The 22,870-nt window shown below is 34.5% G+C and overlaps 1 protein-coding gene and 2 non-coding genes across 3 annotated transcripts in view; all 3 read left to right on the plus strand.

Moving 5' to 3' along the window:
- Window positions 1-22,870, plus strand: part of LOC150077851 (large ribosomal subunit protein uL10-like) — a 54,111-nt gene that overhangs the window by 18,186 nt on the left and 13,055 nt on the right. The window contains exons 2-5 of the mRNA XM_090385562.1: window positions 9,304-9,400; window positions 13,301-13,476; window positions 15,735-15,822; window positions 20,152-20,298. Of these exons, the coding sequence (XP_090241688.1) occupies window positions 9,347-9,400; window positions 13,301-13,476; window positions 15,735-15,822; window positions 20,152-20,298 (465 nt within the window). The 5' untranslated portion in view covers window positions 9,304-9,346. The remainder of the gene's footprint in view (window positions 1-9,303; window positions 9,401-13,300; window positions 13,477-15,734; window positions 15,823-20,151; window positions 20,299-22,870) is intronic.
- On the plus strand, window positions 11-233 carry LOC150077859 (small nucleolar RNA SNORA73 family). Its single transcript, XR_016547663.1, has one exon. It is a non-coding gene; the product is annotated as a small nucleolar RNA SNORA73 family (small nucleolar RNA).
- Window positions 507-722, plus strand: LOC150077860 (small nucleolar RNA SNORA73 family). The gene has a single exon (XR_016547669.1). It is a non-coding gene; the product is annotated as a small nucleolar RNA SNORA73 family (small nucleolar RNA).

Genomic DNA, 22,870 nt, shown 5'->3' on the forward strand with positions numbered 1-22,870 from the left:
GGATTTTTGTCCAACACTGATATTGGTTTGGCTGAGATTGTTCTTGGCTTTCCAATGTCTGAGTGGTGCTGAAGTTGCTTGAGTTGTGTGCAATTTATTTCTAGCCACAGTGTTGGATATCAAACATGTCTCCAGTTGTTAGACTGATGCTGGCAGAAACTTTGTATATTCCATTAGCTTTTCAGAGCCACTTGTGGCAGTGACTAAGAAGAAAAACCATACAAAGTACATAATTTGTTTTATAGATTAGGTAGTTTTTTAGATTTAATCTTGCAGTGGTATCATATTTTTGTCATACAGGCATTTATAGTTCACCTGCATATAAACCAAAGAAGAGTTCAGCTTTCAGAATGCAGAAAAACAGTTATTATTGATGATATTGTGAATTTAATGGTTCAGTTGTTTGACTGATATTAATAGTCCATGTGGCCTGGTTTCTTTTGGATACTCTTAATGCAGTTTTTTTATACAAACACAAAGATAGACCTTAAAGAGCACTGAGTTACCCAGCATTGACATTTGTTTGGCTGAGATTGTTCATGGCCTTCTAATGTCTGAGTGGTGCTGAAGCCGCCTGAGTTGTGTGCAGTTTTTCTTGCCACAGTGTTGGATATAAAGCATGTCTCCAGTCATTCGACTGCTGGCTGAAAATTTGTATATTCCGTTAGCTTTCCAGAGCCCTTGTGGCTATGACTGAGAAGTAAAACAGTACAAGTACATTACCAGAATTTATTCTAGTAATTTTTCAGATTTAACCTTAGAGTAGCATTATGTTTTAGTCATTCAGACCTCTACTTGCAACTTAACCTGGCAGTAGTATTGTATGGTCTGACTGACCCTGTGTGGTAACATATTGTTAACAGGAGAGACTGCTTCTACAGGGATGGGATACACTTAAATAGAAAGGGTGCAAGAATATTTGCTGATGCTATCGAGGCAGTGTTAGGTGGGTCGGAAAACTGCTAGCTTGGGGGGATACAAGGACTAATAGATTAACAGTAGCCACTGGCAGAGGTGAAAATGATTCTTGCACTGCTTCTATTAGAATGAGCAGAAGCCTGGAAAACAAGATGCAGGATATTTCAGAGACTGCTGGGAGTCATTGCAGTACAAGTACACCAATGCCTAGGTGTTTGGTAAATAAATTTGATGAATTTGAGGTATTGCTCAAAGCATCAAAGGCGGATATTGTTGGGACATCAGAGATGTGGTCACAGAGATAAGAAATGCAGAACTGGAATTTGGGGAGTACAATGTGTACAGATAGGAAGGGAGGAGGGGTTATGCTATTAGTTAAGAAACATAAAATCCAAGGAAGTGAAGCCAGTCGACATCGCTGGACAGTGCAGTGTTGAGTCAGTTTGGTGTGACATAAGTATTGGAAGATCAAAATTGAGAGTAGGAGTGTAGTGTAGGCCTAATGACTCTGATGAGTATAATAAGAAACTGTACAGGGAAATAGAGTGGGCCAGTAAATCAGTGAGTCTTATAATGGGGGAATTTTAATTTCCCAGATAGACTGGAATTTGTGGGTTGGTCACTCACACACTAGCAAGGCTTTTGTGGATTTATTGGATGATTGTTTTCTACATCAGCATGTTCGGGAGGCAACTAGAGGGAGTAATACTCTTGATTTGATTATCAGTAGTGATTCTTCATGCATTAAGAATCTGCAGATAAAGGAACTGCTAGGTGGCAGGGATCACAGTGTGCTGAAGTGGGATTTACTCAAAGAGGTAACTACTATCGGGTAAAGGGAAGGGTTTTTGCTTTTGTAAAGGCGACTACGATGGTCTGAGACTGTATTTAAATTCTATACAGTGGGACCAACTGATGATTCTTCATGCATTAAGAATCTGCAGATAAAGGAACCACTAGGTGGCAGGGATCACAGTGTGCTGAAGTGGGATTTACTCAAAGAGGTAACTACCATCAGGGGTAAAGGGAAGGGTTTTTGCTTTCGTAAAGATGACTACGATGGTCTGAGACTGTATTTAAATTCTATACAGTGGGACCAACTGATGATGTTACCAACAGCAAATTCAAAATGGGAAGCATTCAAAGAACTTATCTTGGAAGCTACTAGGCTTTACATACTGACTAAGGAATATTGTTCAAGGTTTAGGCCTAAATGGAGTCAGATGAACTAATCAGACATGGCAGAGAAGAAAAATGCATGGGATATATATGAATTAACATGTGACACACAAGCTGTACAAAGAAAAGGTGAATACAAGACACTAATTGCTTGCTCGCATTTTGGATACTGCTGCTTTCATAAAGGAATGCAAAGATGAGTTCAGAAGAACAACACGTCGTATTACTACAAGAGTTGCAAAGTGCATTGAAGTTGGTGGTGAGATTTCATGCTGTGACTGAGGTATTACTGTATGTACTCTTATGTAACTGGTCTTGCATTGTCTTTAAACAGTGACTCCATTATGTTCTGTGGAACAGAAGTTAAGGTAACAGGTCTGTAATTACTTGTCATCCTTTGATTCCCTTTGTGAAGGGGGATGCATTTGCACATCTCCAGTCCACTGGTACTGCCTGAATCCAAAGATGCTCTCATAAGGGTTTATTTGCTACCTCTCTTAATATAATTGGATAGGTCCCATCCACCCCAGGTGCCTTTCTTATGTTTTTCTTCCACTTTCCTCAGTTATTAAAAAATCATTTAGTTCTGTTGGATAAACTTCTGTCGTCCCTTTCCCTATAGAATTCCTCATACTTATTCGTTTTGTCAACAATCTAAGCAGAATCATCTACAGTTGAACCATTGATATCAAGTGGGGTAATTTAATTTTTCCCCTTCCTTCTAGTGTTTACACAAGTTAAAAAGTCTCGTTTTTATTTGCATCATTTGCCATAGATTTCTTATCTGCTTTTGCTTGCCAATCCTGCTTTGTGACTTGATTATGGACTAGTTTATGTCTACCGTAGGCTTCTGTATCATGTAATAATTTATGCACCTGATGCATTTTTTTTCTCTGCCATGAGGCTCATTAGCTCATCTGACATCTATTTAGGTCTCAGCTTTGAATTGTATTTCTTAGTAAGTATGAAAAGCCTAGTAGCTTTTATGATTAATTATTTTCTTGAATGCTTCCCATTTAGAAGTCGGTGATTGTAACATTGCAGTTAGTCCTACTGTAAAGTTTTAAAAGCTGTCTGTGAGCACTATACTCATCTTTATGAAAGCAAATGGTCTTGTATATGGTGATGTAAATTTATATTGCTTATTCATTTTTGTATAAACTGTCTGAGAAAGTGTGTGATATATCATATTGTTTACATTAACTTTGATCTGGCTAACCATGGCCATTTGATCTTGCAAAATGAACACTTTAATCACAGTGGTTTTATATTTCAGTTTTATGTTATGTTAGTCTGAATTATGTTAAAATGGGTTGTCTCATTATTAGTGAATGGAATATTATAATAGAAATATTGAAATTGCTAGTAATATTGTATTTTATCACAAATTAAAGTTTGCAGTAATGACACAAGTACTAACATGTCTTTAAGACATGTTAGTACAAAACTTTAAACTTTTTACTTTAAACTGTCATTACTGCAAGAATATATAATCTGCTGGCTGGAAATTAGCCTATGTGTTGGTATGCAGGGTGGGCCTTATGTCACTTTGCCAAGAAGTGATTTTCTCAAAGAAACAATTTAAATCTTGAAGTCACTTGGTCTGTAATGTTGTTTATGACATTTAATTATTCAAAGGTAATGTATTTCTTGGCAAATTGCATCTCCTCTTGGTCAATTTACAGTGTGCCATAAATTGACAAGTATGTGTGTATATTTTATTTTGTAATGAAGGTTTAACTTTTAGTTAAATAAGTTTATTTAAGTCACATTACTGATACTGGAAGAGATAATGCATTGGTGTTCTGGTTACAGGTAGTTTGTTCTGTGTTGCATATTGTAGTTTGATGCTAAAAGGTTAGATTAATTTAAATATTTCATTTCATAAACTAACTTGTGATAGAAGGTTAAGTTACTTTAAATTTGTTGAATGATGTAACTGTGTTTACTGTTAAATTCTGCCAGGTCCTGGAATATATATATATATATTTTTATTTTTTATTTTTTTTTATTTCTAAAAGTTGCCAAGCATGAATTATGAGTTGAATTTGCAGTGGAGTTGGTATGATTATGAAACAGATAGTAGAATGAACATGTAGGCTTAATTTATATATTTTTGGGGATGGTGTGGGGAAGGGGCATTTCTAGAAGAACCATATTCTGAGATACCCACAGCATTTATAGTTTCAAAATACACTTTACCTAGTTTTTAGTTGTACTTTTTATAAATTAGGAATGAGGATATCAGCAGTTAACAATGATGAAAGCATATGTAATGAATGATGTGCCATTACATGCCAATGCCAGCAATGGTAGAACCCCTGGCATGGGCATTGAATTCTGAATGAACTTGCCATGGAAGCTGTCTGAGTTAAAACTTGCTGATTTATTTCTAGGTTAGCATTTTCTTGATGGTGTTTATGAGTGGGAGGGGAAGATGTCAGCAATTAACAATGATGAAAGCATATGTAATGAATGATGTGCCATTACATGCCAGTGCCAGCAATGGTAGAACCCCCTGGCATGGGCACTGAATTCTGAATGAACTTGCCATGGAAGCTGTCTGAGTTACAGAACTTGCTGATTTATTTTTAGATTAGGATTTTGTTTGTGAGTTGGGGGAGATGGAGATGTCAACAATTAACAACGATGAAAGTATATTTAATGAATGATGTGCCATTACATGCCAGTACCAGCAATGGCAGAAACCCCATTTAATTATTCAAAGGTAATGTATTTCTTGGCAAATTGCATCTCCTCTTGGTCAATTTACAGTGTGCCATAAATTGACAAGTATGTGTGTATATTTTATTTTGTAATGAAGGTTTAACTTTTAGTTAAATAAGTTTATTTAAGTCACATTACTGATACTGGCAGAGATAATGCATTGGTGTTCTGGTTACAGGTAGTTTGTTCTGTGTTGCATATTGTAGTTTGATGCTAAAAGGTTAGATTGCATGGGCACTGAATTCTGAATGGAATTCAGTGCCCATGCCAGGGGGGGGTTCAAAGCCTAAGGACCAGGTCCAGGCCTGTGCTGTCTAATAAGAGGTCTGCACAGGCCTGGGCCTGGTCCTTAGGCTTTGGCCCGGGCCGGCCAACACACAAGATGTTTGGGCTCAGCTCGGGTACAAATGATCAAAATGAATTATTTCAAAGGTTTTTAAAAAGTTTTTTGTATTTAAATTCTTAAAGGTTTTTTAGAAAAAATTGTGTGATCTATTTGTTGACACTTTTAATTGACTAACAAGGCACACTTCACCAACATCTCCAAAATTTACCAAAATATTAACTCTTTTGTGGAAATAACCTGGTCTATATTTTTTCTGAGTAAAGTAGCCATTACCCTTAAGTGGGTTTAAGTTGTAATTTACCTTACACGAAAAGTATGATATGAGTCATTGTCCCTGACACTGGGTCCCTCTTTAGTTGTATGCGTACAGTAATTCTTAAGTCTGATACTGTTAATCTAATTCTACTACATCTGAGATTTTGGGTTGACTTACCTGCAATTCTAAGAACATTCACTTGTAATATTATCTAACTGCTTTGCTATATCCAATACTGACCAATTTACAGGTGAGTTTGAATGCTTACACTCAATCATACAGTGAGATTGCCAGTGAGTCAGTTCTATTTTTTAATTTACGCTAATTATGAATAGTACTAGGTGTAGCCTAGTATTAATATTGAATTTTGAACCTGAAAGTTTTTATTTTTTTTATTATGAAACTTCAGAAGCTAAGGCTATCAATTTTATATAAAATGTTTTAGTCCTGCTGGAATAAAAATTGCTTTGGGTCAGGTATTGATAATGAATTTGACAAACAAATTTGGCTCAGGTTGGCTAGGCCAGTAAAAATAAAAAAATATAGGCCCATGCAGACCTCTACTGGCTGAATTATAAAACTTGCTGGGTTGTTTTTAGGTTAGCATTTTCTTGATGGTGTTTGTTAGTGGGAAGGGAGGAGATGTCAGCAATTAACAATGATGAAGGCATATGTAATGAATGATGTGCCATTACATGCCAGTGCCAGCAATGGTAGAACCTCTGGCATGGGCACTGAATTCTGAATGAACTTGCCATGGAGGCTGTCTGAGTTATAAAACTTGCTGATTCATTTTTGGGTTAGCATTTTCTTGATGGTGTTTGTGAGTGGGAGGGGGATATCAGCTATAGGGAGGTGTCCACTTTGCTTAGGTCAGAAGAATACCACTGGGGCAGAAGAAAGTATCTGCTATAGGGAGGTGTCCACTTTGCTTAGGTCAGTGTATGTGTACCATAACAAACATTTCGTGGAGATCACACTTTGAGAAGCATTGCTTTAGAGTATTTCATTTTAATTGTGGATAATTAGATTGTAATCTAATGCATCGCATATTTTTTTAAATTTGAGGTTGTGTTATTGTTCATCCTTTTCATTCGGGTTCTTCTTTTTTTTTTTTTTTTTTTTTTTTTTTGATAAATTCACTTGCAATGTCCTTTACTTCATTATGTATGCCTTCCACCACTTATAGTTTACAGACATGTCAGCTGCATCTGCAAAGTCACTATCACTCTGACTAACACCCAAATCAAATCCTGCTTTGTTGAAGCAGTTTTTAATTGTAGATGGACTCACTGCATTTCATGCTGCACTAATCCAGATTATAGCTTTTAGTACATCTATATTTTTGCAAAGTTTTGAGCAACTTTTTTATTCATTAAGTTTTGAAATCGGGTGTTTAAGAATCATTTGTTGATATTTCACCTTAAAGTTTGCAATTATTCCTTGATCTAGTGGTTGAGAAGCAGGTATGACATTAGGAGCTGATTAATGGTGAAACACTCAGCATTATTCTGGTTAATGTGTGGGTGTGGAATTGCCAAGAAATAAAATGACTTTTCTATTCTGGCAAATCATTCTTTTATCCAAACTGGATCGGCCATTCTGTCATCCAAGCCTTATTGTTTTATTTCCGATGTACACTGAGTTTGCTTAAATTCAATCCTTTAAAATCTTGGTTTCATAGATTTGCATATAACAAAAGGGATTCCACATGTGCCCACCATATTTGTATGCAAAAGTAAAGTTAGAATTCCTTTTCCACTTTATCTGGAACTGTGCGGGGGGGGGGACATGTTTCATCAGCATTCAGAATGTTTTTTGGTGAGTATGCAAAGTATTGGTGGCTGCCTTTTATTTCACTCAGTAATGGTTTCTGAATTAACATCAGTAGACTCCTCACAAATTGCCTAACCAGTCATTAGCCATTTTAAAATCAATGGTGCCAATTTGTTTAACCAGTTTAAATCATAGGCTCAGAGATGGGAATGTTTTGACTGTGTATCTGGCTAAGCAACTGAAATGTAAATTTATCCACCAAAGCACCTTTGCCATGAGAAAATGTATGGTACTGTTTTCCCTTTTTCTGCCACCGTGTTTTTTTTTTTTTTTTTTTAAACAAATTACTTGATTTTTAATAATTGCTGCTGCTGAATTTTTTGTAGTTTTGTTGAAATTATAAACTAACAAACTCCACACTTTTTTAAATATTCTATCACGTCTGCTTTTTCTTTCAAAGTCAACTGTTTTTGAGACACACTAGTACAGTATGTAAATGTAAATTCATACCTGGGCCTGGAACTCTGCACACTACTTTACAATTGCTCAGAATCTTTCCACTTGGAAATTTACGAGAGTATGCAGTTGTTACAGTACTGTAACAACTGCATACTCTGACAAAACAAAACTGGTCCTTAAAGAATAGATAGGTGTTCAGCACCAGATATGCAAGTCAGTTTCATTACATCTTGAAGATCTAGACATACTGCGAGACTACAGCGAGGTTTCCAAGTCCAGTTAAGTTTGACTGACAGTTATCAATGTAGCATGCATTTGTAGAGGACTCTAATGCAGATGCATTAGTCTGCTTATTGGGTATTAATTTTTTTAAAGAAATTTATTGTGCAGTACAACAATACAACTGTATTCTCACATTCACACTAAAACTGTCAGTTTCAGCAAGTCTCTCAGATGTACCATTCTTGTTGCCTTGCTAAGTGATGCACACACCTGTAAACCTTTTTAGTCAAACAAAGTTTGTAAATTCTTATGTCAGCAGTGGTGAGCATATTAACATATTCTACTATATACTCCATAAGTAATTGGTGGCTATCAGAAGATTAATCAAAAGATCAAGTGCTGTGCATTAGATTTAGCAGTTGCTAATCCTTTTAACAGGAGAGTCACAGTAATAATCCTTGTGGCTTTTGTATTATCGATTAATAACCAATGTACTGTTTGCTTGAAAACCATTATCACCAGACATTAATAGAAATGAGGATACTAGGAACTACATGTAAAGTATATTGTCTGCTGCTAGAAGTAACATGTTGAGAAGTGGGACTATTTTGTGTGCGGTATCCACATGTAGGAGTTTACATTATCCTCTGATGAACCAGTTATGTTCTTGCTGAATTTTTGTTTTGAGAAATTTGGTTAAAGGTGGCATTTGCTGCTAAAAGCTGCCTAGTCCATTGTTTATGCATTGTGATTTTAGTGCTTTTTATTTTTTCATCTATTGCTTTTTTATATTTATTGGGTTTATACAAAAAGTCATATCTTGAAAAATTATGCAAGTCCGAAATGAAAAGTGTCATTTGCATTCACGGTTAACCATTCTTGTTTTAGGAGAAAGTGACACGTTGCTCTGCATTGGCAAGTACTGTATACTTTGTTGATTTTTAAGGTAAAAGCTTTATCTTTTAGCATTAATTAAAGAAAGCCTTTTTTTTTTACTTTGCATTTTTCTTAAATGTGTGATATGCAAGGTCAAAATGTGCAGAAATTGAGTAAATGCAGTTTACACTGCATTGAAATTTGGTGGAGAAAAATGCTCTTGTGAAAATATATTAGTTGCCAATGCAGCGTTGTCTCCTCTCCATATCTAATACTTTAAAAAATTGCTAGATTTCTGAAGTAAAATAAAAATACAAGAGATAAAGATTAGAACAAGTAGAATAATGGATCTTTATTTTGGAAAAGATGTTAGGGATTGTAACATATTGCTCATATTAGTTAGGCTCAACTTTTGTTCTCTTGTATGTATATCAGCATGATAATTTTAGAGATAATGGTATTTTGGTACCTTACATTGTCTGGAAGGCAGTAATTTTCTGCAGATAAAATATGCATTATGGTTTTTTTTTTCCCTCATTCCTAGGAAGTCCTTAAACTCAATATAAGAGAAATCCTTGAACCACAAGATGGGCAGGGAGGACCGTTCTACCTGGAAAAGCAAATATTTTATGAAGCTAATCGTAAGTAATATTTTTACTTGGAAGACATCTTATTGTAATGCTTTTAGTAATATACCTTAAAAGTATTGAACATTTAATTTTATTTTTCAATGTTTCATTTATGTTGCACACAAGCCGAGTAATCAAATATAAGGGTACAGTAATGTGCATGTTTGAGGTTACCATTGTTCTAGCCTCTCTGACTGCTAAATACAGTGCTGTTCTTGTATTCTCTATCTTGTACACCCCTCTGACTTTTGCCATCCAGAATATAATCAGAATATTTATTTAGCAGTTAACTAGTCATGCCAAATTTCTAATAAATCCACATGACCAATAAAGGAGTGGACCTTTAATTAGTAGAAGGAATGCTTCAAAGCAAAATAAATTTTACCCATTGTTATTGAACATCTTTCTAATAATTTTTGTATACCTCTAAAAAGACTTGCAGTCTCTTAGATCTTGTGCAGCTGGCTGAGGGTTAATGTCAACTCTGTATTTAACCTGCCAGCAGTGATAAGGAACCTGATGGATGCCTTTCCAAAATAATGGTCTAATAGCTTTAATAGCTAAACAAAGATTAAAAATATGAACATTTTTTCCTATCTTCTCAAATATAACCAAACTTTTATTGCAATAGTTGCTGAAGTTATTTTTTATGGTTTTCACAGAGTGATTGTGTGTGAACTTGTCAAGTTCCCCACTACCAGCTTTGCAATTTGTGCAAACAGTAGCAGGTGATGTGAAACACTGATACTGCTGTAAAGTTTCAAATTATTGTTGAAAATTGCTTGCTTTCCTCTTCCACTAGTTACAAGGGGTTGGAAAAAAACATGATTACCTATTTTAAAAGTGTCATTTTGTAGTGGTGCAGTGCAGTTTGTGTCCTGGAGTAGACTAAACTAAAGCATGCAGCAAAAGTGGAGTGGTGGTCAAACATTGTGCATTTGCTGTCCTCATTTTTAAATTAGATGAATGTTAAGTACGCAACATGAATTTAGATGCCACTTAAACATGAAGAAATGATAGTTTCAAGTCAAATGACAATAACATTTGACAATAGCATCTGTAATAGATGCAAAACTTCCAGGTCAGATATATGGCATGTACTCCAGACAACACTGAAAGAATCAGAGCAATGTTAAAATGCAGTCCTTGAATATTTTTTAGTCATCAAACAAGAGGATTGAACTTATCAGAACATGGTGGATTTAATTTAAAGCCCCATCCATATAAAATGCAAATAGCTCAAATTAACTGACTTAACATTCATGATGAAATGAAAGAATACCACCAGAAACATTACAGAGCATTGGATAATGTGAGTATGAGTATTGTGTTCACCATTTTTTTCACAGTAGTGGTGGTGGTGGTGGTGGTGGCTGTTTAAGCAACATCACTTTCAAATACTGAGTGTGTAACAAATGCTTTGATGATATTATTAAACTGTAATAATGTCTTTTCCAGTTTGCATAGTCATTTCATTTTTGAAATGGGTAGTTGTTTTTCCTGACCATGATAAACATCTGCAGTATTACAGGAGTTTTGTGTAAGTGCAACAAAGTTGAAATAAAATCTGAACCAAATATATGAATGCTACCACTGCTGGGTTAAGTAGGTATTTAATTTTTAAATATGAAATTTCTAAAAAAAAAACCTGGCAGTGTTTAACCATTGATATGACCAAAAAATAAATGGGGAAAAAAGTGCTGCATTATCTTTCCAAGGTGACACATCTGGGGTGACAGATGTTTTCCTGCAGTGTGCCATGCACCTACTGGAGCATATACCTATCTGTCTGCACATGGCAACACCAGTTTTTTCTGTTTGTAATAAAAAAAAATAAACTATTTTATGTACTTTCCAAAATTTTGATTCTGAAACAATACGTTATAAAAATAATTCGACACCCTACCCAAATTTTTGTAATTATTTGAAAACACCCATCCTTTTTTTTCCTCTCCTTATTTTTAAGTTGATGGTAAATAGAATGGTAGGCATCACCAAAAACATGTAAAAAAAAAAAAAAAAAAAAAAAAGTATGCAAGAGGGAAGATGTATGTTGCCAAGCATAGCTTAAGAAAGGATATTTTGAAGTTAAGTTGGTTATTTATTATTATTTATTTTTTTTTATTATTTTTTTTTTTTTCTGGACACTCTTTCAAAGAGAGAATGTATAGCTTGCCAATCTTCAAGTATGAAGCACATAAAGAAATAAATATAATTTTTTTGTATTAATCGGCAAATGAATTTTAATCAGTTATCAATATATGTGGTGAAAGGGAAATCAAGGTAAAAAAGTTATGATGCCAGAATTTGGTAAAACCTGTGGGACATGCAAAACCCAAAGGAAAGCTCTTCTGTGTGTAACTTCATTTCTGATTTTTCAAATTTTTTTTTATTTAACGTAATTGTTTTCACATAGGGAAGCATACTAGGTGGTAGATGACTTTCATCAACCGGTGAAATACCACCACTTTGCTTATTGGAGGCTTGAAGTGGTTAAACCCATGTTTAGTCTCTAGAGCAAAGTTTCCGGCATCCCCTCCCCCCATACTTCTCCTTCAACCCGTGCACGGTACTAAGTACTATAGGTTTTGATACCTTTCGTGTTTGGGGTTTTCATAAAAAAAAAAAAAAAAAAGACTAAGTAAAATATCTGTGTGAGCCACAAGTAGCATATGTTTTTAAATGTTTTATGATATAGGTAAGGGGTGGGTAGCCACTCCTGATCCATATCATAAAACAATTTTAAAAAAATAAATCTTGCCAAGAAAGGGAGGGGGGCAGAAAGTATTGTTAGCTTCAAACATTGGTAGCCTCTGGGATCTTCATAAAGACTGCTAAAATTTATCTTATGTAAATTAAAGTGTATGAATTGGCTAAAGCCTTATTTTTGTATGTAGTATTAGTCATATGGTGCAAGGAAGCCCAAGCTTTTTGCTGCAGTAAAAAGTATGAAAAATAAAATAAACTACATGTGATTCCCTCTTCATGTAGGTACCTGTCCAGCCGACCTTTAAATTTCTCCAGGCTGTCTGTCAGCCTCAACCACCCATGGAGACAACTTATTCCAGTAGTTAACTCACTGCCTAAAAGGAAACTAGATTCGTGCAAATCTTGTTCACAAAATATTGATTTATCAATTTCTGGTTGATCAGAAAAGCACACATAAAAAATTGGTAAGTTGATTGATTTGACAACTTAGTAAAAACTAGTAGCAGTAATGGCAAATGATGCAAGAAAGCAATCTTATACACAATCAGCTGGGGGGGAAAAAATCCTGCACAGTTCATCTATCTGTACCCTCCAAGAATGTCTAGTTCTTCCTTGAATTTGTTCAACCCATCCACTTTCACAACAGATTGGAAGCCTGTTCCAACTTGTAATATTCTATAAATTCTAAAGTGTAAAAACTATAAAAATAAAGTAAATGCTTACGAAAATTCCATATTACATTTTTTAAATGAACCACTCTTTCACCATGTGGATAATGCAAAATTAGTTTTAATTAATGCTAAATCATTAGTGCTTTGACCTAATTCCTAAGCTTATTACAAAGGTGATGTTTTAGGATCCTTGCTGGATCCCATCATCAAACCATACAGGAATGTTGACAGCTCCTCATGCTGGCTTGTCTAAGACTATTCTGGTTAGACAAGCCAGGATGAGGAGCTGTTCAGAGTCCTGTGTGGTCTGGGACTCATCAAGGATCCTGAAATGTCGTCATCATCATCATTATAATAAGTAAAAATTATATCAAAAGCATTTAAACTAATTTGTATTATCCATGTGCTAAAAGAGTGATTAATCTCAATTAAACCATGGATAATCACCATGCAGTATCATTTCATTATATTTGAGTGAATTTTTATTCAAAATATACTTAAAGGATGCTTATTTATAACTTCTTATTTTTAGCAACTTTTGGATGAGTATCCAAAATGCTTCATTGTTGGTGTGGACAATGTAGGATCCCGTCAGATGCAGCAGATACGGCTTTCCCTAAGGAAATATGCCATATTGCTTATGGGCAAAAACACCATGATACGTAAAGCTATTAGGGGACATCTGGAAAACAATCCAGCCCTAGAAAAGTAAGTAGATATAAAATGAAAAGTTTTCTTTGACTAAGGGCTAGCATATGTGCCACAGAGTAAATATTACCAGAGATTACCTCACATTTTGTGGAATTAACACAATCATTGGGACTGGATACTGAAGTGCCTGTCTTTGCATGTCTGGAAATATATGTAGAGGAGCATCAACTTATATTGCATGTATACATTGTTTTAACTAAGTTCTCGTTTTTTTTTTTTTTTTTTAATTATCTGTTTTCACTGATAAAATTAGTTGCACTTGTTTAAATGAAACTGATAAATGCTACCTCTACTCACTACAGCATAGTGTAAATGTCACTATAATCATTACATTATCTTATACTTTAGAATGTGACAAAATTATTTATACACGTTTTCACTCTGCACCTGCAGAGTGAAAACAGGTATGAATTTAATCTGTCTTATTTCACATAATTTTGTGTTACTTTGATAGAAGAAATGTTATTAAATGTTTGTGCAAGACAAGCCAAATAGTAATTCCTCTTATTTGCATAACTTTTGAATGAATAGTAGTAAAATAAAAAAGGGTCAAAAATGCTTCTATAGATAAAAAGCTCTTCAATTGATATTTTTTAAAATTGCTGCTAATAGTGTTGGTCAATCATTGTGCCAATATAGAGCAGTTAATTTGAATGTGCTTTTATAGCACTCATTTATTGACTTCATATGTGTGCCACAGCACATTACTTGGAGACCATTTGATGTGTATGCATATTAGTGGTAGTGAATGTGCTAAGCTTTGGGAACTAAAGTTTGCTTGGATCTAAATCTGAACTACATGGAGAATGTAAAAGAACTACAGATCCCAGCAACAAATGTTTGTCGGTATTTCATGGTTTAACCAATTCCACTTAATGATAAATAATTATGTAAAATAGTTATACTGACATTAGGCAGAAGGTATATGCTGTATCCTATTTTAATTATGTTGCATTTTACTTTCATATTAATCTGATAGCACAAGTTTTTAGCACAGACCACTGTATGCTTTTGAATCTAAACAAATGTCAACTATTCAGTACAAATGTTGATGTTGGTTTATTAGGTGGGTTTGTGTGTGTGTTCATTCATGCAGTTTGAATTGGAACTAGGAAATGCTAAATTATTATTGAATTAGAATTAGGAAATCGTAAATTATATGCACTACATTATTTTTATTCTCTGAGATGTAATCTTGGTGTATTATATAATGTCTCCAATCTTCTTTTATGCTCTACAATATGCATAATCTTGTTTATTTGTCTTTATCTTATAGTGACTGTTCATTCATTTTATGCATTTAAACATTTTGTCATGTACCATGTAGAAGATTAGCAGGTTATCATATTTAAATAAATATTTTATTTATATAGTGAGATAGCATAGTATTTTGTGATATCATTAAATTTCAACATGTGATTTAATTCTGTGCTTTTATCTAACCACTTTGTTACAGTGTTTCCACCATTTATTTGAAGAAGCAGGGTTTGTTTATAAACCTAATTACAGTTTTTTTATATATAAGGTTTTTTATTAAATTGCATCTGGGGCCTACCTATTTTTAGGTGTAGGCCATTTATCATATTTGGGCAGAAATTTTTGGAATTGCCAAAATTGGACTAAGTGTACATATAGCTTGATTTCCAAATTAATTTGCCTAATCTCTATTTTTCCTTTCCCAGTGGGAAAGTTGTTGCCTTGATTTTGATTGCATCGATATACTTTTTTAAAAGGAATGTAAATTGATTTTTATCCAAAGAACAAAATAAAAATAATACAATGCTTATGGCATGAGTAGTTGCAGCATAACTGCAGTTATACAGCTAGTGCAGCTAATCATGCATACTGAACAAACATTACAACTGTTTGATATTTTTTCCTTTCCAGATAAAATTGGTTTGTTTCAGAAGTATGTTGAGGACCTCTGACTAAACCCATAATGGGAAACAACTTTCTCACTGAGAAAAAAAGCAGATGATTAGAGAACATTTGAATTTGGTTATCATAAAATCTAACAGCATCACTAAAAAAATTTAACATTAAGTTCAAAAATGTCAGCTCAAATACAGCAGAAAATGCTCAGACAACAAATGGCTTAAACCTGAAAATAAGCAAGATAGATCCTAGTGCTATTTAATTGAAACACCCTGTATAAGCAATAAAAGTGGAAACATGGAGAAGTTTTTATATTTTTTGCATGAATAAATGGGTATGTTCTTTTTTTTATGTTGAATACTTTTTTTTTTTTTTTTAAGGCTATTACCCCACATTAGAGGGAATGTAGGATTTGTCTTCACAAAAGAAGATCTTGTAGAGATCAGAGATAAAATTATGGATAACAAGGCAAGTATTTTGTGTGATCACATCTATTTTGAAATCTTGCTTTGAATTACTTGAAATAATTGTTGATTTAGCTTTTTCTTCGGGTTCTTGTCCTGCATTATGTATTTATTTATTATGTGCTTATTTATCTTATAGCATCTTAATATTTCTGCCTTAAGTTTTCAGTCTATTTAATCTTCAGCCAAATTTTCAAATACAGATGCATTTTCAGAGTGCTATACATTATACTTGAGTGATGTGCTCTGTTATTTTTTACTGCAGTAATATCCCTTATATCTATTTATCACATAATTCAATTTCTAAATCTGAAGTCCAAAGAATTCTTACATTTTTATACCCAAATCTGACGCTGCCCAACAGGAACAATCTCCTCTGATTTTCAAAGCTATTTTTTTGTTACCACCTTATAATACTGTATCAAAACAAAAATAAGAGATAGCAGTATGTTTGTAAATTTTAAAGGATTAAAAGATAGGTGTTTTATTTGAATCATACATGAAATGACCATGGGAAAGGTAAATTTATATGGGTACTTCCCACACCCCATGCACAAAACAAATTTCTAAACATACTACTAAAAGAGTTAAACTCTGTAAAATTTTTATTATTCCTATCATACCCAAGCAAAATTGTGAATACTACATTCCATTTTGCATTTTTTTTAATCGTGCTCTAAAAACCACCAAATCATCAGTTACCATTATTGGTTTCTCCACAAGAATAATATACTCTTTAGAGCTCTGAAAAACTGTTATTGCAGAATTTTAGCTGTTTCCACTACAATAGTTGCCAATAAAACTACATTCTTTTTAACCTGTGTAGTCTGCAAACGACAGGATATTCTCACTACAGCAGGCCCCCCGTTATAGCGTGGTTTGCTTTACGCTGATTCGCTATAACGCTGTTCTTATATTATAACCCGTATCTGACTATAACGCTCTTTTACAGATTGCATTTTTGGCATATTTAATGAAATCGTTTCATTTGATGGAGTCGATAGCTTGAAAATGAATAGCAAAACAGCATTAAAACGTTTCCCAAGCCGACTTGAGAAATTTTCCCACACTCAGTGAAATTTTCTCGCACACTAATTTAATTGCAGTACAGTGACTTGTTATGTAGTTCCGAGATCAGCATTTTAAAAAATGATCAAGTATATATTGCTTGTAATATTTGTGTTATATGCATTTATCCGAAGTCTAGTCATCACTCAGTACAGTATTAGACATCGTGCGTAATGGACAGTTTACTTGAACATTGTATTGTAATTAATGCAACCAACGCAGTTACATTTTCAAAGAGTTAATAATGGCGGATAAGAATGAAAAAGCAACGACGTCTGGGCGCAGTACGAAGACTATAAATATAAGAAAAAGACTGAATTTTAAAATTGAAGTGAATCGATTCCAGTCAACGACAAGCGGATGTGTGCCATAATTTATTACCACATAATTATATACGTATGTAATGCAGAATATTTTATAAGTACAAATATTTGAATATTAGATATTTGACCGACATTTGTGCATCTTTTCACTGCCGTTTATTATTGATTAGGAAATATCCTATGGCACCGACCGCAGCTTACAAATACATATGTTACCTTATAGGAATGTGGTGCTCACTTACCGCTCCTTTTTTTTTTTTCCGGAACGAATTATCAGCGTTAAGCGGAGGTCACCTGTATTTGAATCACCTGGTAAGTTACTGTATATTTGATCCTTGCTTGCTCACTGTAGAGCATCGACACACTTCAGTGGTTCAATCCCATCCAGTAATGGACTAAGTTTTAATTTAGGCTGGGACATAGAGGAGAGTTATTGGTTTAAATAGGATTATCTACAAGGGTAACCTTGAAAGGCATGTTGCAGACTATACAAGCATTTGAACTTGCAGTTCAAGGAGAACTTTCTTCCATCATTGATATTTGGGGCATGTGACTCAGTGTGTTGTAGTTTATGGCTTGTTATATTAATTGTTATTAATCTAAAAATTACAAACTCAATACAGGTAACCCTCGTATAACACGGTAGTTAGGTTCCTATAAAATGTTGTGTTGTGCGAAACCGTGTTATACGGGACCAAGAAAAAGTACAAAAGGGGGGGGGTTACATTCCAAAAGCTAACAAAATACACTATTTTGTTAACAAAATGTTGACAGAACTAACAAAAATACACCATTTTAGGTTTCGTGTATCTTCTGCTCTCTCTTTAAAAAATAATCAGTAATCTGAGTTTGTTTGCTTTTGCTTGATAAATATCTCACTCTCTCTGTCTCTTTGTGTGGTATGGAACTAAGCATTTTTGAAGCACCCTTTTGAACTTTGGCTTCCTTTCATTCAAGAATCTGCATTCGAAAATAAGATTCTAATCGCTCGGCTAACTTTATGCCTTCCCCATGCTTTTTAGTGTAAAATTTGGAAATTTAGAATTTTCATCTGTGCTATCATCCTATGAATTGATTTTACCTCCGGTGCCATTTCCACCAAATCTGCTTCACCAGCCTCTTTCTACCAGTAATTCTTGAACGTCTTCAGTATTCATATCTTTTTATATTTTTTTAGGAGCATCGGCGACTAAGGCTGTGCATATTGTCAATAAATTGCATGTGTCCTGCGGTTGTTTTGCTGGATGAAAAACCCGAGTTTCCGGCAAGGAAAAATCATGCTACCCTTGCCTAACTCAGCCAAGTTGTGACAGAGATCCATAAAAATTTATCCTGTCATTGACGGGATTCAAACTCTGGTCTTTTCCACCTAGTGTGGGGGAGGAGGCTGATTCTATCAACTGTGCTACCCATGGGGGCTTCAGTAGTGATATCATCAAAACCTTCCCCTGCTACCGACGTAGAAAGTTCTACTATCGCACAGATTCATTTTCTGCTGGTTGGACCACTTTTCTGAATGAACCGACTCTGGCCATACATTTTTTCAACATGCATCTGTTGGCAGTTTTTACTTCTTTCAGAGATAAAACTGATTCTGATACAGTCCACAATTTAGAAATGTTTTCATGCCTCCATTACTACAATAGATTTGGAATCAATATTTCCAAAATCCACTGTAACGATTTTCTGACGTAATGAGTTTCAAATGTGGATATAATGCCTTGATCTAATGGCTGATTGAAAGAAGTTGCATTAACCTGGTACAACTGTGGTGGTAGGAACATAACTTCAACGTTTGGATGACTTGGATCATTTGGATGGCCTGGTGCACACTATCCAATAGTAATCGAACTTTGAAATCTAGATCTTTCCACAAGTTCAATAGCTCAGAACATAACACTGGGAGTTCCTAACAAAATAAAATACAGGGATTTCCCAATTTTTTACTGGCGAGTCAACAGAGAGGATTCAAAAAGAGTGGAAATGTTGAAAAATTACATCCAACATAATAGCAGGGTTCCCCCTGCACAAAACTCTAAATTACCTTGTTATGTGCGGTTTACCGAAATTCTCTAACCGTGTTGTTGAAGTACTGTGTTATACAGAGGTTGCCTGTATATTCAGTACAACACTAATTTCAGTACAGTAATGTACTTTGAAAAATATACTGAACTACAATTTGTAAATATAGAATTGTCCATTTAATTTTCATCAGTAGATTTTTTTTCCTGCAGATTGATTTGCAGTAGGTGAAATCTTTGTACATGTTGTGTAATGAAACATGGCTGTAGATATGAGGAGTCACTCACTCTTTTGCATTCCTGGTGTCTGCTATCTTATAAATTGTAATAGGTATTTTCTAGGCTCTTGGAATGCATATCTCATTTTCAGTATAAAGGTTTGATTTAAAATATATGCTCCATCCCTCTCCCCCAAATTTTATCTTGAGTAATGCCCCCTGTGCTCTGTGGTTGTCCATTTCCTGGATATTTTCCACCTATTGGGATAATTCCTGCTACATCCATGCTAACTGTGGGGTATTCTTCAGGCTTCGCCACCCTTTCTTTGATGATCCTGCCAGTAATTATTACTGCTGGGACAACTCTTGCCTTAATTAGAACATGTACCATGTCCTCCAACATTGAGAGTTGGCATCCTGAAGTGACAATAAAGCAAGTAGAGAAACTAAATTGCCATTTTTATTGCTTAATTTGTCTGCCCTCGGTGCAGGTCATTTTGGTAATTTTAATTTAGCTGTGCTATGGTTGGAGAAAAGCTAAACTTACAGCTTAGCTACCGAGACTCAATTTTAAGGGTAAGTTTTTAATTATTTTTTAGTAAGTTTCTGATCCCTTAAATTCTGGAGAAGTGATATATTTTCTCTTAATTTTAGTTTAAGTAAGCCAAAGAAATTGAACTTTCATTTTTATTTCAAATATTAGGTGAAAGCTCCTGCAAGAGCTGGTGCCATTGCCCCGTGTGATGTGATTCTGCAGCCACAGAATACTGGACTAGGCCCAGAGAAAACCTCTTTCTTTCAAGCTTTGCAAATTCCAACAAAGATTTCTAAGGGGACAATTGAAATTTTGGTTAGTAGTTTTAGGTAAAGTTTGATATATACATCCTTTGAGTTGATTAAATGTATACAGTAAAAGCTGATTAATCTGAAGTTCAAGGGCCCAAAATACACCTGTTCCAATTTAAATGGGTTTGAAGTATGAATAAGGGTTCAAAACAGGTCTGTATCTATATATATAAAACACATAGGTATGTTGCCCAAATTTTCTAACTGCTAATCGTTGCCGGCACACGGCTCACCTTAATAACATGACCACCCCATACCAGGCATCCTTTATTAATTTTTGTACAGACATTTTTCGACTGAAGAAACAACCTATTCCTGAAAGCTATCGATGTATGTTTATTTTATGTCTTTAATTTAAACTGTTCTAAGTTTTAAGAAGTGTAAAAATGGCTGAACAGTGAAAATGTAGAAGAAATGCCAACGCAGCATTAGAGAAGAGATCTAAGAGACCAAAACAAGACTGACTATGAAGATGGACAGAAAACATTGAAGAAAGAGAAGCAAGATTGGAAATGAGAAGACTGGCGAAATGGCGTAGGACTAATTAATGTGGAAGAGCATGACATAGGGTATGTGTTATAACTGTGAGTATTGCAATGCATGATATTGGGGACATGAATTAAACACAGAATAAATACACTAATTGCTGTCATGATGGAAAGGTTTCACTTGACATAAGTGAAACCTTTCCATAAAGTGATTAAAACACAAAAAATTACTTCAACTGAAGGATGCAAAAACAAAACATGAGACCAACACGTTTACAAATGCTGCGAGGAGGACCACATGGTGCGGTTGGAGACAGTTGTAAGCCTATCCCATTGTAAAGTGAAATAAGTAGGTGCCAGTTAACATCATCACTAGTTAGTGGAATTGGCTGCTTTAATTTTAAATCATTAAAATGCACTACACTTTCATTTTTATCATATGCTCAATTATAGGAATTAATTTTGAATGCCTTTGTGATATTTTTCTAAAGCACATTTCTGTGGAGGTCACTACCATAAAACAAAAACAATTTGCAGTTTCCGGTTTATTGGGCTTTTCTGTTAGCACAATCTGTTAAAAACAGGTAGTAGACTCGATCTTATTGCATTTACAATTATACCGATAGCTGGAATTCTGTGGGTTTTTGTGTTATTATGGCAAAATGTGTTTTCCCCTTCCTCTTCAATCATATAAAAAACAAATTTACAGAATCTTCTCTTCATTCCTATTAAGAAAACTTTGTAAACTTGTTACTCTGTATCTCATTGCACGTATCAACCTTCCCCCAAAATGTCAGTGAACAGTTATATAAACTAGTTAGTGTGTACATATTAAGCTATGTACATAAGCTTAAATTTATTTTTATTTTGCTAACTTGTGGAAAATTTCTTCAGATTTTCACTTATCATTTAATTTTGCTAATGTAATAAAGTGTAAATTTGTGATCTTTACTTAATATTCCTCCTATTTTCGCTTATTAGAATCGCCATTTAATAGAGTTGAAATTCAGTTCGCAAATGTTATCAGATTTTACCACATATAATATATATATAGTGAATGGTATTTTATTCTGGAGAGTCCATTATATTATGAAAATGCCATCCATAAAAAGGATGGCATAAGTGAGAACAGCTCCTATTGCACAAGCTAGTGACCAGTTTGACTTCACTTTAGGACAGTTAGTTGTGGTTTGCAGAAAGTGAGCACAGCTGAACAAAGTATTTGCTTACAGTATTGAAATTTTATCTTGGTTGTGAAACTTTGTGTGCAGGTGTGCACATACATACACACCACTGTTTATAGAAAATATTAAGCAAGTAAGGTGAGAAAATATCACACAACTATATACAAATATTAGTAATACATGGCAAATAAAAAAAAAAAAGTGCCATCCTGCTGGCACTTTTTTAGTAGTGCAAGTCTTCCTCTAACTGAAGGAAGCCAGCAAAAGATTGGTTCTGTTCAGTTGAAATGTGGAGGTTTTTTTATATCAGATGTATATTTTTAAAGTCCTACCCACACAGTAGATATTTTCTCTTAGCTTCTCTATAGAGTAATGGCAAACTGGTCAGCAATTCACACCATTGCACTGTAACCAGCTCACCTAACTAATTCCCTGCAATAAATGTTTGTTGCAGAGAATCTGTCATGTGTGGCCTCAGTGTGGAAAAGACTAGTTTGTTCCTCTTGCTCAGCAGTGCTCCCAAACCATAAGGCTCTAATTGTTCAGGAGTTTTGGCTAACCAAAAAAAAGTGTTCTGTCACACCTACCAGATTCACAAAAAGAAATCACCCATTGTGGCTTATTCACTTAAAGGATGTTATTTTGATGACTTTGACACCATTCAAACAGCTGTGATAAGAACATTGAACAGTATACCAGTCGCATGCTTCCACTAGTCATTTGGGGATCGTTGCATGCAGGAGGAAATGACTTTGAATAAACAGAGGTTAATTTACTCATTTTAAACCATTTCTTCCTCCAAAAACTTGAACTAAAGGAGTGGTTCCTTTAGTTCAACTTTTTTGGAGGAACAAATAGTTTAAAATGAGAACTTTAAATGAGTAAATTAACATCTGTTTAATCT

Source organism: Mastigoproctus giganteus, chromosome 11 (genome assembly GCF_048544385.1).
Source record: "Mastigoproctus giganteus isolate SK-2022 chromosome 11, ASM4854438v1, whole genome shotgun sequence".
In the NCBI taxonomy this organism is placed as follows: Eukaryota; Metazoa; Arthropoda; class Arachnida; order Uropygi; family Thelyphonidae; genus Mastigoproctus; species Mastigoproctus giganteus.